We start from the raw sequence: 20468 nt of genomic DNA on the forward strand, positions 1-20468 counted from the left end.
AGTCTGTTGATCCTAAATGGAATCCAAATATCATATTAGAATGATTTTATAAAATGATAAAAATGACCTTCAACAACAAATGGACTGATATGGGCTCCTAGTCTATCCTAATAATCAGAGAGACTTTTAGATTTGTTAGGAATCAAGTTAGTATACATTATTTAAATTTTCATAATTTCATATTTTCTTCTATTACTTATTAATGAAGAATGTATTGTTTCTAGACTAAACCGAGTTTTTTTTTTTTTTTTTTGCTCTGTTGGTGTCAAAGATGATGAACGTGTCTCCCAGAGCTTTGGCATGATGAGAGGCCGGACGGCCAACCCTATTGTCACGATCTCCATCAGTCGGATGCTCTTGTTGCTAGCATGGTCTACCTTGGTGAGCATCGCCGCTACCTCTTCCTCCATCAGTGGGTTCGCACCAATCATATGGCAGCAATCCTTTAAGGTACACTGCTCATCGGGGAGGATGATGAACATTGCAGGGAGTTGCTCAATGAGATCTTTTTATCAACATTGAAGACAATAAATATCTCCTGTAACTTTAGCACGATGGACAGTGTGAAGGGTAACATCACCATCATAATCTTCTCAAGCTGGATGCTTCCATTGCTAGTGCAGTCTGCCTCGGCAAACATTGCCACCATCTCTTCCATCAGTGGATCCACACCTAGCTACCTCAGTACCACCTTCATCTCCTGCTTCGTGACCCTCCCCAAAATCATTTCCAATTGCATTCGGATTTACAAAAAAAAAAATTTCCAACCTCAAAGAGCTATAAGCGTAGGGTATCTTGGAGTAACAAGGCACCGGATTAGTAAACATCGATTGCCCCTTCACCACCTCCCATCCCACCCTCAACCTCCCTTTCTGCCCCTGCTCCTCCTACGCCCCCTCCACCATTATCATCCCTACCCCGACCTCCAACTTGCTCCCCACCACATAGATCTCTCCATTCATATTGCTCATTATATATGACCACTTCAGTACCATTATTGGCACCCCACCATCCTCCACCCCCCGTCGCATGTCGCTTGTGGTGTCGTACGCCTTCGTCCGACCATCACCATAGGTGGTGGCGATGAGGAGGCAGTCCCCGATGATGATGTTGCCACTCGTCCACCTCTCTCCCTCTTCACTCATGTCCTTCCATGCATCCCGATCCATGTCGTAGACCTCTGACCTCAGCAACGTGCAAAAGGGTCATCACCACCCCTCCATCATGTACATCCACTGCCCCATTGCCACCGCATCATATCATTCCATCTTGCACCACATCCCTATCTTTGACAATGAATGGTCTATCGCTAGCTCATAGCAGTCCACCGTGAAGATCCCCTTATTGCCACTCATAGCCACAAAGATTCTGCCATCGATCTCCCCGAGTGCAAAGAAGGAACGCGGGGTAGACATCGATGTTGCAACGGACCATAAATTCGTGGTGGTGCAGTAGATAACAAGGATCCGAAAGGTAACAACGACTTCTAAAAGATCATTGTCAGCTTTTTTGATCTTCTCAAAGGCTGCTTCTTGGGCTCGGCACTAGTGTAGTTTGGGGATTTCAAGACTGAAGAGGAGAGAGAGAGAGTGGATGAGGTCGGATTTGAGAAAGTATTGGGAGCATATGTAGGGGGCACTAGTCAGGTCCATGTGGGGGTGGTTGGGCTTTATAAGCGTATCATGGGCGGGGTATAGGAAGATTATGGGAAAAAAAAGGGAGAGGAAGAGAGGAGTAGAAGGAGAAGGGGGGATAGAAGGAGGGAGAAAATTGTGAAGGTATCGGATGTATATAAGAAGATAGAAAGAAGCAATTTTGATTTTTTACATTAAATAAATGGTTTTACTAATGCTGTTAATTTAGTTGGGATAAATGTAAGCTTTTTAAATTATTAGATGTAAATATAATAAATATAAATTTTAGAAGATTTTTATAATTTATCGAAAAAAAAGATCCATACTCAGTTCAAACTAAAAAATCTTTGCCATTGCTTGACACCAACAAAATTAGGTTGGGCCATGCTTTTCAAGTTGGGCCAATTCTTTTCAACTATATATAAAGTTTTGTATGTGCACAAAATATGTGTTTATAATGGTACTCAATATAAATTATAAATTAAGAAAAAAAAAAAAAAGCTTGAAATGTTATACATTCACCACATGTGAATGGTGCAATTTTGATTGTCATAGTTAGCTTTAGATTATCAGTCGAAGTCAAACTATAATATTTTAATTGAAGCCTAAAAACTTAATTATTTACATGCAAATGATATAACTAATGCAATTTCAGTGAATTAACATCACACATTTTTAGTGATACTACCTACTTATAATCCTTTTTACACTGTTTAATTTGAATCGTTAGGTTCAACTATAAATACGAATGTTATGTGTAATATTACTGGCCATTATTAATAGTTTATTGAAATGTTGAAGTAAACATATATGCAATATGCTAGCGTTGATTTGGACTTAAAGTGTCAATGATTGAGAAGGGGTACTCATCTATCAACTATCAATCCAATCCAACAGAGACAACCATATATATATATATATATATATATATATATATATATATATATATATATATATATTAGAATAATAATTATATATAAAAATTATGTACTTATTTTTATTTTTTGGTTCAATAACTTGGCTTTGATTTTTTTTAAAAAAATAATAGGAACATAACTTTAGTCTAACTGACAAATTTTGTTAAAATAAAAGAATGTAAAGATAAACAACTTTTTTCAAGGGAGGGAGTTTTTACCATCTGTTATTCTCAGTTTATGCATATCAACATATATTTCTAGTATTAATATATTATAGATTTTTTAGTAAAAACTATATTACAATTTCTTTTCTCGAGAAATAGCATCAGGAGACTTTCTGATTCAATCCTACTGAAAATCAATTCTTTCCTTTTTTTTTTTTTTAATTTATCTTTTTCATTAAATCTTAACATTGTAAAGGTCCTCCAACCAAGCCGCCATTGCATATCTTCTCTTGGGTCGCTGAGAATAAGCCATCATGAAAGCACCATTTCTCAGTCCATTCTTTCTCAATTATAGGCCTCGTAAGAGTCTTTCTAGATTAAAGTATATTAATTTCTTTGCCTCATTACAGCATCTGACAGCGATGACATTAAGATCTTCTTCCACTAATAGTGAGGGTGGAGGGGACGATCGCCGACCCTGACATTGCCGGGATATGGCTCAAATCAACAAAAGTACTTCGGGCTATACTTGTTGGCAGTGCAAGGATATAGTTCGAACCAGTTTTCAGCACCACCAACAAAAATATGTAGTATAATCTTGCAACATGGCAGATGCTAGAATTAGCATTACTGGCACCACCAGTGAGAGTATAGAGGAACGTTGGCATTAGCAATCGGATACGACTATTTTGAGATCTCTAACGGGAAAATAATCTCGATCAAGGTGGCGATAAGATGACTTCTCCGGAAGGTTGGCCCACAGAAAACAATCGGGAATGGAAGGAGATAATTTAAAACGCACCCAAAAAGATAGAATAATGATAATTTTATAGTTAGTTTTTATTTTGGTTATTAGTTTGTAATATTATACTTGTTTTTTTAAGTTTTATTTGACTTGATTGCGCTATAGTTATTTATGTTCACAAGCATCTAAAAGGTGCCTTATTTGATATTCTTCTAATATAATTTTGAGAGTAAAATGCATGTTTGGTTACAAGAAAAATTTCACGACTTAATCTTTTAAAAGAAAATAAATTTATATTGAAAAAAATTCTTATACTAGAAATTTTATGTTTTATTTTTCTCTTTTGACATATTTCTTGGCAATCAAACATGACTTTACTGCAAATCTTCATGGCTTTCTTGGCTTTTATGTCTATTCCTATTCTTTTAAATACATTTCACACGATTCAACTCTTACTTGGAGAGAGAAAGAAGGGATCCTCTGTTTATCTTTAAGTGTCTAATGATTATATTTTTAGTTAATGTGTAAAATAAATTTATTTGATTTTCAAGCACAAATAGCAAAATTGACCGTTAAATCTGTAACAACATACGTGCAACTGGAAGAAGGAATATTGCATCATTTATGCGGCTAAGAAATTTATTTTTTTCACCGTCGTTGATACATACAGCAAACTAAACATAATCCTTTATATTGTGCGGTAGATTGAGGTCGAATTTATTAAGTTTGATCAACAAAAGATTGAGGAAAATATCTGTTGCTGCATAACCATCACATTAAAACAAGTCACATGCAAGTGTTTGCAGTTTGATGTTGACCATCCACATCTAAGTAGATGTCACATTCTTGATTAAATGATAATGAATCGTAGCAATTGTATGCGATAAGATCAACCATCACAGGATAACTACTCTCTTCTACGACTTTACATTGCCATCCCATTTAAATTTGTACCTCATTTAGAACAATTACCTGTCATAGAGTCATTAGTTTATTTAATAGCTGAAGTCAAAGTAGTAGGGGTTTTCTCCCCAAATGTTAGGTAGGAACTTGTAATTACCCTAAAAGTGGGGCGCTGTTTTTTTTTTTTTTTTTTGGGCATACCAGCAAAGAACATGCACAGATACAGTGGATTTAGGCCAGCCACATTACAATTGTGACTATGATTTGTTCTGGTCCCTTCTTCTGTGAAGCAGTGTGGCTTATGAGAGCTTTGTTTCCTTGATGTGGCCTATGAATTTCTTTGATGGTCGATTACAGGGGGTTAAATTTTGCACTGCTCTGACCTCTTCTTTTGTTCTGTCTTTTGTTTTACAATTCTTGTTGGGATACCTTCTTGTAGTTATTCTCCCTTCTCATTTTATTCTTCAGTGAAATGTGTGCTCGCATTCGATCAAATAATGTTTTGTGTTCAATGTTTTGCATGGGATCGAATGATAGCCATCCCCAAACCATTCATATTCTTTGGATAAACAAATCGTAGTTATCAAAAAGTTACATACATATGTGTGTGTGTGTGTGATTACAAGATTGGCATGTTGGGAAAGCCTCAAGTGTCATATGCTGATGAGCAGAAATATGCTAAGATTCTTATCTGAACACAAATTTGGTATCAGAACCAAAATTGTTCCATGAATCCTATAAACAAACCACATTTCATGTCAACATTACATTCCCTAGTATATATTCATAGTCAAACCACATCAAAGACCTGAGAGTCGAAGTAGAATGAATTAACAAAATTTAATGAACAGACCTCTACAATACAAATTCTGCCAATTGAACATATGCCACATGTTTGTAGGCTCCACCAGTTGATAGCTTCAACCAAGTATAATAGACAACCGCGATAATAGAAAACAGGCTGTTGAATGCTGAAATCCTCAAATCTCTTTATTAATCTTCTGTTGAGCATGAACAGTTGCTGATAGAAGATATATGATGTTAGTGTTTGCTTAGTGCATAGAATCTAACATAGTTAGTGGCGACAAAGAATTTGAACAGACCTGTGATGCTGCATTATTTTGCTTGCCTCTGGGTCATTCCAAATATTAGTTTATCTACCCATGACTCTTGCTTCCTTTCATTGTGAGAACTCTGTGATTTACTTATTCTTGAAGGCCACCCCTCCACATGATCTTTGTTGGTCGTTGTTTGTGATTGAAGGTCAAGTGATGATGCATCAAACCATGGAGTACGCTTTGCAGGGGCAGTGACTTTCAAAGGAGGATCTATGATCCATCTGCATGCAGTGAAAGATAATCAATAATTGGGTATACATAAAATATAGGAGCCTATCCCAAGACAAGCAGCTGCAGCTCTGCTGAAATAGCAAAGGTAGATCAAAGATCCAAAGTTATAGCATCGCTAATAGATAATTAACATGAGATACCGGTTATTATTAAACAAGGTAATTATTCACATTGTAACACACAAAACCTTTGTTACTGAAGTGATATAAAACTGAAGGTAGATATTGTAGTATTGTATATGACAGAGGGATCAATTATCAAATGACATCAATGGTCCTCTCACTGATGCAATCTAACTCAATGATATGATAGTGGCTGATGACATTGCACCTGTGATGATAGATTTTAGGATTGACATGACCAACTACTGAGTATTCAATCTATAGAATCATGGCTGAGCTCTAGTTGGTGAGTGAAAATTTATATATTGGATCTTCTAGATTGCCCATATAGGAAAATAGTCACAATATGTCAACCATAGGAAACTTCTAAGCACTTTACAGAAGGAAAGGGGAACAAGCATATGATAGAGCTACCATTTTTAGTGAGAATGAATCCACCATTTGAAATTACTACATGTGCTAGAAAATGGAAATTTAGGCGGAAAAAACTTCTCATGTTAATTCGGGTATACTTGATATCTTGAAGTCACACACCAAGAAACATTATGTTATAATAGTCCAAAATATTAAATTATTATATAGTGGACCTATCTTGCAACTATTTTGATAGCAGAATGGATCCCTTAACTTGAAAACAATTCACAGCAAGGGCATAACTTTATCTAGTTATCAAACCGGTATCAGAATGTGGCATAAGATTGTTCTTAGAAAAGAATATCATCAGATCATGAATGCAGTGAACTGGCAATAAACTAAAATATCAACCATATCTTAGAAAAACCAGATGTAAACAAATGACACATAAAACTAAAATAATCCAGAAAAATCTACAACTAGTAGAATATGTGAATATAACGTTTTCAGTAACATATATATTTATGGTGGACATTTTTGGGGAAGCACAAGCTGTTCATTGAACTCGAGAGCAATGTTCAGATCTACTAAGACTAATACCTACTTTGAGCCACTTAGAGACTCATGTCATAAAGCTTGACCCAAATCCCAATTAAAAAATAAAGATGTCTATGATCCAAAGTCAGCACAAAACAGGTCTGAGCAGGTTACCGGGTTCTGCCAAAACTTGTGATCCCCAATTAGGACTAAGTGGCTTAGAAAGAAATCATGCTGCATTAATTCATTTGGAAAGGGACATGACTACAAGAAATAAATAAATAAACATTTGTGGATCTAGAAGATTCCTGTTTGATGTCCCCATATGATAATTGAAGTACTGGAAAACAAGCTTTATGCATTCTGTTTCAAAGTGGAGAGAAAAAAAGAAAAAGAAATGGCCATGTAGGGACATTGTATTTTCTTATATGCACTAGATAAAATATTAAGAGCGAAATTAGAAATAGGTGGGAAGAGTCAACTAAAGCTAAGCTAATAGGCATGATTGGCTCAACTAATGATGCTTCTTTTGACGAATAAGCAAAAAGGACCAGACGATACTAATTTATCTTGTCCCACATATCATACTACAACCAAAACTCACTGAAATATATGTAAACCAGTGAGGTAAAAAAAAGAGTAAGACTACAGGTTTACTCATGTCAGCCATAATATAAAATAATACTAATATTGCCTTGAATAGACAAAAGCAGTTATATTTTTTGAGCTTGTTAAGGTGAAATATACAATTCAGTCTCTGTGGTTTGTTGCAAAATTAAGATGGAACCCTGGGCCACCATGTGGTCTATGGCATGATTTTTTCTTTATGAGAATTCATGAACCCAATTAAGCAATCTTCAATATAAGAAAGCAGGGATGATAAGTGAGATGTGATAAGAGATCATATGGTAATCCTGGTGGGAATTTGCTAGAAATCTAGGAACTTAGCTTTGTGCTCTTTGGATCTTCCTCATACGAAAGCTCAATGGAAAGTTCCGAAAGATAGAATGGATCAGCAAGTATTCCAAAAGTAAGCAATAGGAAAGATCAAATCAAGTCTTCCTGTAATTTCTACAATATGATAGGTGAGACCATTGGATCTGCAATGCTTCCATATCTACACCTATTCATGGTTCAAATTATTACTCATGATGAGTATGAAAAGAAAATTTCTGGCACACAGAGCAACCTATACCATTCACCATAAAAACTCACTACTCAAGAAAGGAAAATTCAGCAAGTAGATTCTAAAGAAGATTGACAATAACCCACATGAATCATAATATATGGATCTCAGCAATTAAGAGAAATACAAGAAAAGGTTCTGCAAACTGACCCTGGTGGGAACTTGCTGTCTGACCGGGCTTCGACACGGAGCCACCACAACAGGGCCTTCTTCCCACAGTTTCCCAGAGGCTCAACAGAGGATTCATCCTTCAACAGAGCGAGTGGGTCCTCAACCTCCTCTCCATATTTACCTACGGCATCGAGATCCCGAACCCAATTAGGCTTCTCATCTGCTTCTTTCCACAGCAATTGCGAGTTCAACACAAACCCAGCCCACTCCAGCTTCCTCGGCAACACCGTCGCTGCTTCGCCAACAAAAGTTGCACTCTTCTCTCTGTATGGCAAAGAGTTGAAGGTGTGCCAGCCGACCAACTGACCCGATGAGTTGCAAGCAGGGCCTTGAATTGGTACCGGAAAGTTCTCCTTCTCCTCCTCACTGAATTTCCGATCAGGTGCCGGCTCGGAATTCCCAGAATGGGCAAGAATTCCAACTGAGACTGCGCCCATCCACTTCACCTTCTGCACCTCATCGAAGAATTCCATGCTGTGGATATTGCTATCGTCAGCGAACACCACAATGCCATCCAGTACCCGTTCCCTCACCGCTCTGTTCCATCACCAAACCCGGATCAGATCTAATAGCAAGAAAGTTTGAATCTTTTACAGAGAAAGCTGAAAAGATTGGATCTTTTTACAGAGAAATCAGAAAAGATCGGATCTTTGCACAGAGAAAGCGCAAAAGATAAAATCTTTCTACAGAGAAATCAAGAGAGATTGACGACAACAGGGGAATTCCAGAGGATGGAGACTGCGAGACTAACCTCAGTGCGTGGAGACGCATCCGAGCTTCCATCTTGTGGCGCTCGGCCCACTTAGTGGGCATCTTCTCGGGGAACGGGATGTGGAGGATGGGGAGCTGGGAACGGGCGAGGATGGCGGCGGTCTCATTGGAGACGCCGCCGGCCTCGACGACGATCCAGGTGACGGGGTAGGGGACGAGGAGGAGGGAGTGGAGGAGGCCGGTGAGGTGGAGGGCCTGGAAAGTCCGGACGTAGGTGGGCGTGACGACGATGAGGGGCCGGGGAGCTTTGACGCCGTACTGGAGCCGCTGCTCGCGCTGGACTCGGTCGATGATGTGGTGGGCCCGCATGACCTCGGCAGGGTTGGGGTGAGGCCAGGGGCGGATGCGGATCCCGTGCCGACCGACGACCACCCGACTCCGGGTGCGGTTGGGGACGGAGAGGACCGCCGGCGGGGGCGGCGGCGGGTGATTGGGGAGGGAGAGGGTGAGGGTCTCGGTACGGGTGGTGGTGGTGGTGGTCGTTGTGGTGGTAGTCGTGGCGCGGAGAACGGGGGCGGAGGTGTAGAGGGTGGTGGTGGAGAAGAGGAGGAAGAACACGAGGCGGGAGAAGCGGAATCCGAGGACGAGGCTGATGAGGCAGCAGAGACCGTGGAGGAGGAGCCAGAAGCAGCTGGCCGGGGACTTTCCCATGCCGTCGGCGCCACCGCCATCCGACAACGCCGGCGACGACCGGTATGCGGCCATGCGGCGGTTGTTGTGGTTCTGAAGCAATGACATCTTCATCTCTCCCCCTCCCTCGTCTTCCTCTCCTCGTCAACTTTTGGGCAGGGGGCGAAGAAGAAAGAGGGCAGTTGGGCTTTGTGGTGTTAGTTTTACTTTTATATAATTATTACCAAGAATTGGTAGGGAATGAGAGAAAGAGATATGGGCGGAAAGAAGGCGGTTGGTGGGAGGGAAAGAGGGAGGTTGGGAGGTGAAGTATAGTTTAAGTTTTAAGCGGGAGGAAGGCGTCGGTTCGAAGCGAGCTAATATCAAATGGTACAATGGTGAGATTTGGTCGCGTAGAGAGAGGGAGAGAGAGACGTTGGGCCCAGATCAGTAGGTACTTGACGTTGGACAGTGCTGGCTTCCTCCAAAACCTTGCCCAGACCGGGTTTTACTTAAACCGACGAGGGCATAATTAACATTTTGGGTCTGTAAACCTTCAGATTCTCCAGTTGATGGTACATAGTTGATAGAAAAATGGGTTTACAATTTATTGGGTAGCGTTCGGGGGGGAGCAGAACAGTTCCTGTGATTTTTATCAGATTAAGATCCCAAATCCAGCAAGGAAAGATCTAGTGCCTGCATCTAATATTCTCTAATTAAGAAGGAAAATTTGCTTCTCAGACACGTGGTCGGTCGGTGTTATGTTAAGCGTTCAAACTGCTAGCTGGCAACAATGATCAACAGCTGAGTTGGTGTATGAATAATATTCTTAAGAAAAAGAACTGAATGCTGGTGTGACATTTGACTTTGATTTGGCTTGGCATCCTAAAATCCTTACATAAAAAGGGAAACGACAACAAACTTGAGAAAAACATGATTAGACTACCAAAAATTAGACTTAGATGTCAATTCCTCACCTTCCAAACATGTGCCTCCCGACCGGGCTTAATTTTTCTCTTGCTTTCTTTATGAGAGCTGTTTGTAATCTTGCTACATTTCATATTTTTATTTATAAATAAGTGTATATCAAGAAGCTAATGTGAGAGCTTAGATATTTTTATTTGTCAAGGAAGTCAAGGATGCCATTTTTTTTTTTTAATATTTTCTCGATGAGCATCAAGCAGGCTGTCAGTTCCATTGATGCATGAACATGTATCCTGACATGAAGTGGCACCTTCCAGGTAGTTATCTGAAAGTGATTTATCAAGAATCTCTAGGGTGGAAATTTTGGACCCCCATCATAGCAAAGATCAAATGCAGAGTGTCGGCCAACATATTTCTTAAAATAAAAACAAAACCAAAAAAATTCCCATTAGGTTCAACCAAAGAAAAGGTACACATAGCTTGCACCATGCCTGGTCATTCATGTATTATGTGGCAACAGGGTGGCCTGAGAAGTGCTAGGTTGCTTTGGGGGCATGAACATGCTAAATGGAACGTCCCAATCTCAGTTGGTCTCAAGATGAAATCATTAGGTTTGTTGAGTTACCTCCTTATGTGCTAAGATGTGGCTTGGTTACCATTATGGGAACAAACTTTATAGGATTGAAGAATAGTCCTTGGGATTGGATGAAGTTAAGGAGCATATGGATTGTGGCAATGTGAAGGTGCCCTGCTTGTAGAGCAGTCTGGAGGAGGAGGGTCATGAGAGGACCAAGGTGTGTGGACATTGTAGCAACCTTCACGCTAAGGTTATTGATTGATGGCTGGCTAAGCTGTACATGAGTCCAATGATGATAGTGACATTTAGCTAACAGCATAAGTATGCAAACTTGACCAAAAATATGGGATTGGCGTATATCCCTTATTCCAAGTCAAAGACTTGAATTTGGCCAGCTTTGATATCTAAGTTGGACCATTTCGTATATAGAAATAGTTGAATGTAGACTGATGTAAACTCTCATTTTCCTCGTGCACTTGATTACAGTTTACCATATGAGATGCTCTCCTACCTATGGTGGAATCAAAAAGGTTCAACTCCATGGTTACATGGTCTATAAGATTGCAGCTTGGATATGCATGACTTTATAAATGCCTATATGATCATATTTGTCATGCAATGTGTGAATTAGATCTCTCTAATTCAACATTAGATTGGTGAGAACCTAAACTTCTTAATTAATTATTTAATACCTTGGATGATTATATTTTGATTTTTAAAGTAGTCACAAACTAATAGTGAAAGCATTGCTGATTAGAAATTTACTTCTCAAATTTCAAACAGGATCTAAATTTATGAGGAGAAGAGCCAATTATTATATTGCAGCCCATTTCAAAGAGTCAAACGAGGCTTACAAAATCTTATTTAAATTTAGATATAAATCCATATCCAACCATATTGGATATGAATTCAAATATTATGACAGGCAAGTTACTGCATAAAAATTTAAATTTAAATTTAAATTTCTCTCTCATGATTTCAATATAAATATCTATTGTTGTTGCTAACCTAATGTGAAAACCTATTACAAGTACGATGATGGTGCCAATGATAATAATTATAATGATCTTTGACATTCAAATCAGAATCCACGTTGTTACCTATTGCTAATCATAATCATAATTATAATCATAATATTAAAAATATCTAGCAATCAAAAATCATATTTTGGTGATATCTATTCGTACAGTTAAAATAATATAATATTATATTTTATTATCATCTAAATATTTAAAATTAATATTTTATTATATATATTAGCACATTAGTATAATAAAAATTATTTATTTTTATGTTTATTTAATACATAAATTAGAGTATCTCCAAAAAAATAATAATAATAATTTTAATGAATTAATTATAATAGATTTTAATTTATTTATTAAATAAATTATATTAGATGGATTAGATTAAATATATCAGAAACTGATTAGATAGATTTTAAATAAATTTTAAATAGAATCGCGGGTCGAGTCGTGAATGACCACCGTTAGGAGTCGTCCATAGAGACTGCCTTCGCTTGAAGTTTCCATGCGATCCGTCCGCTCCGTCGGACTTCTTCCGTCCAAGAGTCCGTGCCCCAGGTTTTCCTTCATCCATCCTCCGACCGTCAACCTCCACCGGCCGCCGTCCGGCAAGCCTCCGGCCCCGAGCAGTAACCCTCAGCTGGCCCAGGTTCGCCGCAACGGCTGGGATTGTCTTGAGTTTTTGGGGATTTTGAAGCTCCCATTCGAGGTAGTTTTCGAGATCACGACTTTGGGAATTTTTATCTTTCCTTCCCGGGGTTCTTATGGATCTTGTTTTTCCGGAAAAGACATTGAGTTTTCCTCCCTCTCTTTGTCGCTGAATGTGTGAGCAGAACCTTTTTTATTATTATTATTATTATTGCATTCTACTAGGAAACTTGAATGCGATGGCAAAGAACATTTCCATGAACGGAATGAAGGGAAATATCGGATTTTGATGTTGAGTTTTGGTTTAGTTTTGTTTTTATCACGATTCAACAAACGTCGTCTGCTATTCTGGTTAACTTCCAAACATTGGAGTTTTATCAGTTCAAATTTATAGCTCTTATGATCTATTTTATTGCAATCCTTTCATTGTGTTGAAATGCAGCAGGTGGAACTCAGGGTTACAACTGAAGGCAAGGTGCATATTCAACAAAGTTTAAATGTTAGTTAGGTTCAAATGTTCGTTAGCTAATAACAGAATTTGTTGTTGTAATAACAATATAACAGAGTTTGTTGGATTAGTTGTAAGGTGTTGTACCAATTTGAGCATCTACTGCTATAAATAAGTTGGCTCTGAACATTGTAAATCATTCTGAGAATGAAATAAGTTGTACCAATTTCCCTCCCAACTTTCTTCTCTTCTGATCTTAGTTCTTGCATTCTTGAATTTCCAAATCCCATCTACAATTCCACCCACTCCAATTGGTATCAGAGCCACTGTCTTCGCACCCACTCCATGAAATTTCGGTTATGGACCCATTAATTTAGGTGCAGGAACCGATTTGAGGAGTTTCCTGGTTCGTAAGTATGTTTTCTTGGATGATAATAGTCACTCATCTTCTATGTAAATTTTTATATGATTTTTGAAGTTCTATCTGTGTAGGTATAATTTCATTACTATTTGCTCAATTCAATAGTGCACCGCTTATTAATCCTGATTCTATACTTGATGTGACAATCGAATATCTAATTGGATATGGAATATATTCTGGAATGGAAGGATCAATGGCACCTATCACAAGTTTTTTGGAACCATTTTATTTTGAAATATCCAATTCTGTGAATCTCATTGTGAATCTGCAGTGAACATTGGGAAAACTTAAAAAATCAGAGGGACTTGCCCATCTCATCGCTGCAATTTTGAAATGTAACACAACATGAAGACTTTTTTTTTTTAATGATTCGTACATAGTCTGCGGCATCCCTAAAGTTCAGGATATAAGAACAATCATGTTCAGTTTAATAGCTATTTATGGACTGGTATATTTAATCATGCCCATTTTAGTAGCTATATATGGACTGGTATATTTAATGTGTTTCAGAAGAAAACAGGGTAGTGTGTGGATGTCTAGTATTATTTGAATAGATGGCCTCAAGGTTGAGAATCGTCCTGTTTTTGCTTATATTTGTTGTTTTGCTGCATGGTTCCACCATTGCAGAGACAGACGGAAATCATCCAGAGGTCAAGGAGAGCTCCTCATAGGAACTTAGTGCCGTTATAGATGGAACTAGCACAGAGATTGGATTTGAAAGGAAGGATTCAAGGGTTTGGTGAAAGGAAGGTTGTTACTAGCAGAGCTTCAGTTTCCACTGTTGCATGGCTTACTCTTGCCATGCTGCAGCAACAGAGTTCGGCATAATTCTGTTTTTCTTTGCCAAGGTAGAACCACAATGGGCAGGTACATGCAATGGTTTGGCTGCAAGCTTTGACCTGGTGCAAGAAGGACAGATCTATGGCAGTGGAAACTGGGTTGTCATTGGGAAGTAAGAAGGTATCTGATCTTGTGCTTTCCTTCATGTTTTTCTTCTTGCAATACTAAATGATATCACATAGTTTTTCATGAATAAAATGTAACATCGGAGCAATTTCATGGTTATATATTTTTTTATAAGTTGTTCCTGAAATGTGTATTTGGGCATTTTTATTGCTTTTTATTGGTTTGACTTATATTTTCCATGATTCTGTTGTGCCTTTTTAATGTAATCACTTGTGTTTTACCTAATTTGGTCACTATGTTTTCTTTTATCTCATCTGAATTGATTCATAGTTTGTTAACCTAGATCATTGTAAGCACTATACCTAGCTTAACCAGTTTGTTTTGCCTCATTTATTATTTTAAATATATTATAATGACTTCTATGATATTCTTAGCATCACTGATTTAGACTTCTTTTGTTTTATCACCTTTTTGTACTCATCTTTCTATCACTAGCCTTCTTTGTTGCTTACATCTACATTTCTCTGGAACTTATTTTGCAACATTTCTATGCCATGCTTCCCCTTCTAAATTCTCTCTCTCATCACGTCCCATCTTGCTACCATGGACAAACTTCCAATGGATATCATTGTGCAATCTTTGCATATGTAGCTCTCATTCATTATTTGAAGGACATTTTTTTGACTGATTAAGTTCACTCTCATAAGTCAACAAAATGTCTTCCTTTTGGAAATCTATGTTTACTATTATTGGACCATATGTTGATGCAAACTAGGAATTGAATCCATTTTCTTGTAACATCCATACCCTTGTCCACACTGCGCCCATAACTCAATGGTAAGGTTGGCCTTTTTTTCATCCATATCCTTGTCCACCATGTATCTTTGCACATATTTTGCTGCCACATTCATTTTGCCATATTCGCCATCTATATGCATCTTTACTTTATCGTACCTTTGGTTTAATACATCCATTTTCTTTGAATAATATCTTTATTTTGCTCCTGCACATCTCCTTTCTTTTGCCAGCTTAATAGTAATGACTTAATTGTTATCATTTGAATCTTCGGCTATCCTTTGTTATATGTAACTTTGCATTTATCTAACTCCTTATATTTGTCTCTTTTTCGCTTTGCTTCTTGTAGCAACTATATGACTCTCCCATAATTGTAGTTGTTATATCACTACTATTCTTGCCAAAATACTACCATTCCTAGTGGTAAATCAAACCTGCTTCTCGTGTAACTGTCTTTCTCACACACCCTTGTATCATTGGATGTGGCATTGCTTTTCGTGTCCCTACAAGTTGATATTGTGATGACAGGCCATTTAAGTATACTGTGTTAAATCCTTGCATATTTTCAATCTCGTTCAGTCCAAGCTGTGGCATGCTACTTCAAGGATACAACCTAACCTTGCTCACTAGTGGTGATTCTTAAGTCAAACCTTGCTCTCATGATAATGAGATCAATTAGCAGCGCATTTCTTACATAAAGTGTGTTAGCATTAGTTAGACCTAAATGTGACAATTAACTTTTGTTTTATAGCTTGAGAGACTTATGGTAATGGAATCAAACTTTTCAGTTTTTCTTGTTTGGCATTGAGATCCATAAGATAATGTTAAAATAATATACATGAATAAAATAATATGCTAAATAGATCTGAAAATATCTGCTTAGTTTGCTCAAAGAGCTTGACCATAAATATCCATCTTATTGAAGTAGATGTCTTCAGCATTGCATAGCTGAACAATTATTTGTTTTTTTGGTTACTCAATGTTGATGATCATCAAGCTTAATATCCTTTATCTCATCATAACTAGTAGGCTTGCATCACATAACAAGAATTAAATTCTCATGTCAAATATACCTTATCAGTTCCTGACTAGGATGGAACTAAATTCTCTTAAGGAAATTAAATTATGCCTCCAAATTTTATTGTTGTTGTGCCACTCCATTCATGTCAATGTTGATGCTTTCAACTTGTCATAAACAATGAAAAGTTCTTAGTGGATTGATGGATTTGCTTGTTCCACTTTGTCCACGTGGCCCAGTTCTGTTATCTTATTGTTATTACTAAGATGTACATGCTTGTTAGAAGATGAACAAGAAAGATATCGTCGATCAATAAAAGTGTAGGTTGAAAATCTTTGCCAGCATGCACCTTGATGAAATTTTGTTCAGAAGGTCTGCTAATGATAACTGTTGAAGAAGGAATAACATTTAACAGGCCCTTGAAACTTTATATAACTTAAGTAGTTTAGAAGAGGGGAAAAGTAAACTGTTTTGCTTTCTTCCATCTTAATAGGGTTTTCATTAAATCAATCAACTTAAGTGGAGAACAAAGTGATTGACTTAAAATAGGTAGCATTGGCACTCAACTTTAGTATGTAGTTGAGGATTGCTGCACTTCCAAGCCTTCCAAGTACATCAACACCTGCTGAAAACTCAGTTAATGATAAGTGTTGAAGAAGGAACAACATTTAACAGGCCCTTGAAACTTTATATAACTTAAGCATGTTAGAAGAGGGGAAAAGTAAGACTGTTTTGCTTTCTTCCATCTCAAAAGGGTTTTCATTAAATCAATCAACTTAAGTGGAGAACAAAGCGATTGTCTTAAAATAGGTAGCACTGGCACTCAATTTTAGTATGTGGTTGAGGATTGCCGCACTTCTAAGCCTTCCAAGTACATCGACACCTTCTGAAAACTCAGTTAATGGAACAACCATGGCGAGCACTGACTTATGACAAGATTAAGATATCACAAATTTGCCTGATTCCATAAGTTCTATAGATTCTGGGAAGAACATAATGTGCATGGAATGTCTCATAAAATATTACATAATTACATCTTAGTTAGAATTCATTTGTCAAGCTTTTATGAAGCTTCCATTTTAGTAAGTTGCCAGTTGCCTTGCATGTACTAATTAGATGCAGTTGTGTTCAAATTTCTTTTCAAAGTGCCTGTCATTTGTCATCATGTTTTCAAGACAATGTTACCTACATCACGTTTGTTAGGATTTGGGCCTCTGTTCATTTTATTGTGTTAGTTTTTCAAGGCAAGCTCTCTATTTGCTGCTAGATCTGGATTGTATATTGCTATTGGTGCTAAATAATAACTTTTCTTTCCATGCAGCCTCTTGAAAAATATAAGTAAGCATTGGTAGACTTTTTTGGAATAATGAAGCTTCACTTTTTTGGGGATGGTTTGGGTCTTGGGGTATCCTTTGCTGGTTCAAAAGGGCTTTCTCAAGGTCTTTTGGTTACTCTAGCAATAGCCATGCACAATATACCTGAAGGTTTAGTGGAGAGCATGGTTCTAGCATCCCAAGGGGTCTCTCCTCACGATGTGATGTTGTGAAATTTCAGTAAATCATTGCCCCAGGTAAATTTTTTACATGGTTTAGCTTGTGATATGACCTCCATCAATGCATAAGAAAACAAATGCTGACAGGATGTCTGAGATGAGGCATTTATGCTATTTTAACTTTTGAATGGTTCAAACCACGACTTCTACCAATGAGGTGTGCTTTGGAGAGGGATGCCAAAGGACTGAAATGTGACTTCGTTTTATTTGGTGATCATATTTATACATGCAGCAAGCCTTTTGTGCATTTGGTGGGACTGCAACATGATCTCTGTCTGACAAGCTGGAGTCTCTCCAATTTCCAGCCAAGCGATGCAATGCTTTCTTTCTTTCTGGAGAATATGGTGGGAGGGCAACCATCTGAGTCGAACTTAAGACCTACACCAAGGAATGGGGTACCAACCAGCTCATATTTGCTGGCTGATCTATTTTTATTGATGCAAAACTTGATACTTGACTGCATTGCCATGGTGTGAGATGGTGGTCGGACCCTTCTGATTTTTTAATATCATCCTGCTATTCAAATGGGGTTGATGTAAATGACTCCTGGTCAGTTTTTTGATTTTTTGTTACCTTGTTTGATGATTGGGTAATTTTTTGAGCTCTTTCCTTCTTCATGACAAGAAACCTCTTACTTGTTTGATATGCTTGGTTTGTGTCATGCAAAGTTGTTGGGTTTTTATTTTTTATTTTTTGGGCAGAATCCTCAGAAGTTCTTTATGTGTTGCTCATGTGATTGGTTGGGTGGATATTTGATATGACTTCAATCTGATTTAAAATGAGTTGTAGTGATAGAAAGGAGGATGGGTCAGATGGCTTCGCTCTGATATGGTAAGGTTTTGAGACCAAGGAGTATTACTAACCGCTCAAAGTGTTACATACCAAATTTACTATTTCTTAACGCATAGGTTAATGTTGTTTCTTATTAAGAGATTCAAGTTGAATCGGTTGACCAAAAAATCTCACTCTCCAATTAGATCATATGATTGCTTCGTCACCTAGGTAATAAGATTTTTTAGATGGTAACACCTCTGCAAAGTATTCTTGGAGCCAGCACAGGTCGTCACATGAGCCTTGACAGTAGTTCTGAAGTATGCTGTTTATTCTTGGTGCTGTTTTTGATACTGACCGTCAGATGGTGTGTTAGATATTGGTTGTATCTTACTTGTCAGCAGGGATTGCAACATTCTTGTTCAGACATGTAAGTCCTCCGTAATCCTTCTGTATATGTTTGATCTATCAATAAAATGGGTGGTCCAAACCTCCCTGCTTTTTCATTTAAAAAAAAAAATCTGCAAAACAATACTAGAAAAAACAAGAAATTTTAGCAAATGAAAATTTACTAGTGGGGTCTTCGTCAAAATTGTTTGTTTGATTTATAGTGAATTATTATGATAGGAAATGTAACGTCTTTTATTTTGAAATGATTGCCGGAAGATTTGAAATGCATTCCATCACTTATGGACTACTGTCACAAGTTCAGGAAAAAACTGACAATATGGACACATAATTCCATACAAACTCCAAATTATTATACCTGACATGAAATACGTTGCACCTAAGATCTATACTTTAGAATTCCTCCAAACCAACCTTACCCACCTGAAACCTGATTATATCAAATCACTTTACATTTGCAATAAAAAATCTTTGAAAGTTGTTCAAAGATTAGAAATTTGCTGCGTGATTTATTCAATTCAGAGGAGACATGAAGATGGATCTACTCATGCCCAACTTGACCATTGGGTAAACAAATTTAATTCGCTTCTGAATTATAGAAATGAATACAAATCTGAAACTCGAAGTGCAGTTGCAATTAAAAGGAAGCTAGGGATTGGTGGCAATTGGTTGCTCAGGTATGTTGCCTGTCCTAGCATCTCAAAGTCTAAACTCTCTCTCTCTCTCTTTCTCTCAGACGCACACATACATACATGTTACTTTGCGTATGTCTCCTTCTCGATGACTGTGGACTTCGTGTTTCCCAACTATTGTACCAGTCCCTTTCTTTCATAGTTTAGAAACAGGAAAAACACTATGACTTGTAGTGTATGGCCATGTACCCGTAAAGTAATCCCATGGGTATCCCTTTCATGCACATGAAAGCTTTTGTCATCGCATATGATACAAGTAAATTATTCTAATGTTCAAAAATTGACAGGATAAAAGCCAAAAAAAAAAAGATTGAAGGGCAAACTGAGCACTCATCGGCGCGCTTCGCTCCGATGGTCAAATTTGGCTTCGTTACCTGGTGGCGCATCCTCTAAGATTAGCTACTCCCACACGTCTCCACGGCCGAGCCTCTCTCTTTCTCTCTCTCCCAGCTCATTGAAAGGTATAAATTATTGCCACACCACGCACTTTCTTATGAACTAAATATCCGGTGGTGAAGGCTGCCGCCACCATCACCACCATATATGTCTGCTGTTTCCAATAGCCATTAAAATTTGATAAAAACTAGTAAAAAATGCTTCAGGGGAATACCTCAGTTCAAAGTTTTATTAACATAGAATGATAGATATGTCTAAGATTTATCGTATTGATTGATATCATTATCATACTATATCAGTATCAGATCGATATACAGTTACTTATAGTACCAATATTTGATATACTTTGCTGTCCCGTATCATAATGAAACAGCAAATTTTTGATATATCTAATAGAAATAACAATCATCTTTTATTTATTTTTA

At 37.6% G+C, this 20468-nt stretch overlaps 1 protein-coding gene and 1 long non-coding RNA gene across 3 annotated transcripts; one reads left to right on the forward strand and one right to left on the reverse strand.

Annotated features, from left to right (window-relative positions):
• Positions 1-5021: 5021 nt before the first annotated feature.
• Positions 5022-9659, reverse strand: LOC105052918 (probable beta-1,4-xylosyltransferase IRX14). The gene is made up of 4 exons (XM_010933904.4): positions 8834-9659; positions 8062-8619; positions 5467-5702; positions 5022-5384 (listed from the first exon to the last, which is right to left on the reverse strand). The coding sequence occupies exons 1-3, from the start codon at positions 9595-9597 to the stop codon at positions 5480-5482; spliced, it is 1545 nt and encodes a 514-aa protein (XP_010932206.2). The 5' UTR covers positions 9598-9659; the 3' UTR covers positions 5022-5384; positions 5467-5479.
• Positions 9660-12447: 2788 nt separating this feature from the next.
• LOC140852145 (uncharacterized) lies at positions 12448-18570 on the forward strand. 2 transcript variants are annotated; one of them, XR_012135111.1, is made up of 4 exons: positions 12448-12697; positions 13079-13840; positions 14133-14465; positions 17546-18570. It is a non-coding gene; the product is annotated as an uncharacterized lncRNA (long non-coding RNA). The 2 variants fall into 2 exon arrangements; XR_012135110.1 differs by lacking the exon at positions 13079-13840 and having other exon boundaries at positions 17546-18546.
• Positions 18571-20468: the final 1898 nt, after the last annotated feature.

This window comes from Elaeis guineensis, chromosome 10 (genome assembly GCF_000442705.2).
Source record: "Elaeis guineensis isolate ETL-2024a chromosome 10, EG11, whole genome shotgun sequence".
In the NCBI taxonomy this organism is placed as follows: Eukaryota; Viridiplantae; Streptophyta; class Magnoliopsida; order Arecales; family Arecaceae; genus Elaeis; species Elaeis guineensis.

What these genes read in the sequence shown, in the direction of transcription:
- LOC105052918 (XM_010933904.4), bottom strand. Translation starts at nt 9,597, where the DNA reads ATGAAGATGTCATTGCTTCAGAACCACAACAACCGCCGCATGGCCGCA. An exon ending in ATGCGTCTCCACGCACTGAG is followed by an intron (nt 8,620 to 8,833) that starts GTTAGTCTCGCA and finishes GTGATGGAACAG; the next exon opens with AGCGGTGAGGGAACGGGTAC. An exon ending in GACAGCAAGTTCCCACCAGG is followed by an intron (nt 5,703 to 8,061) that starts GTCAGTTTGCAG and finishes CACTGCATGCAG; the next exon opens with ATGGATCATAGATCCTCCTT.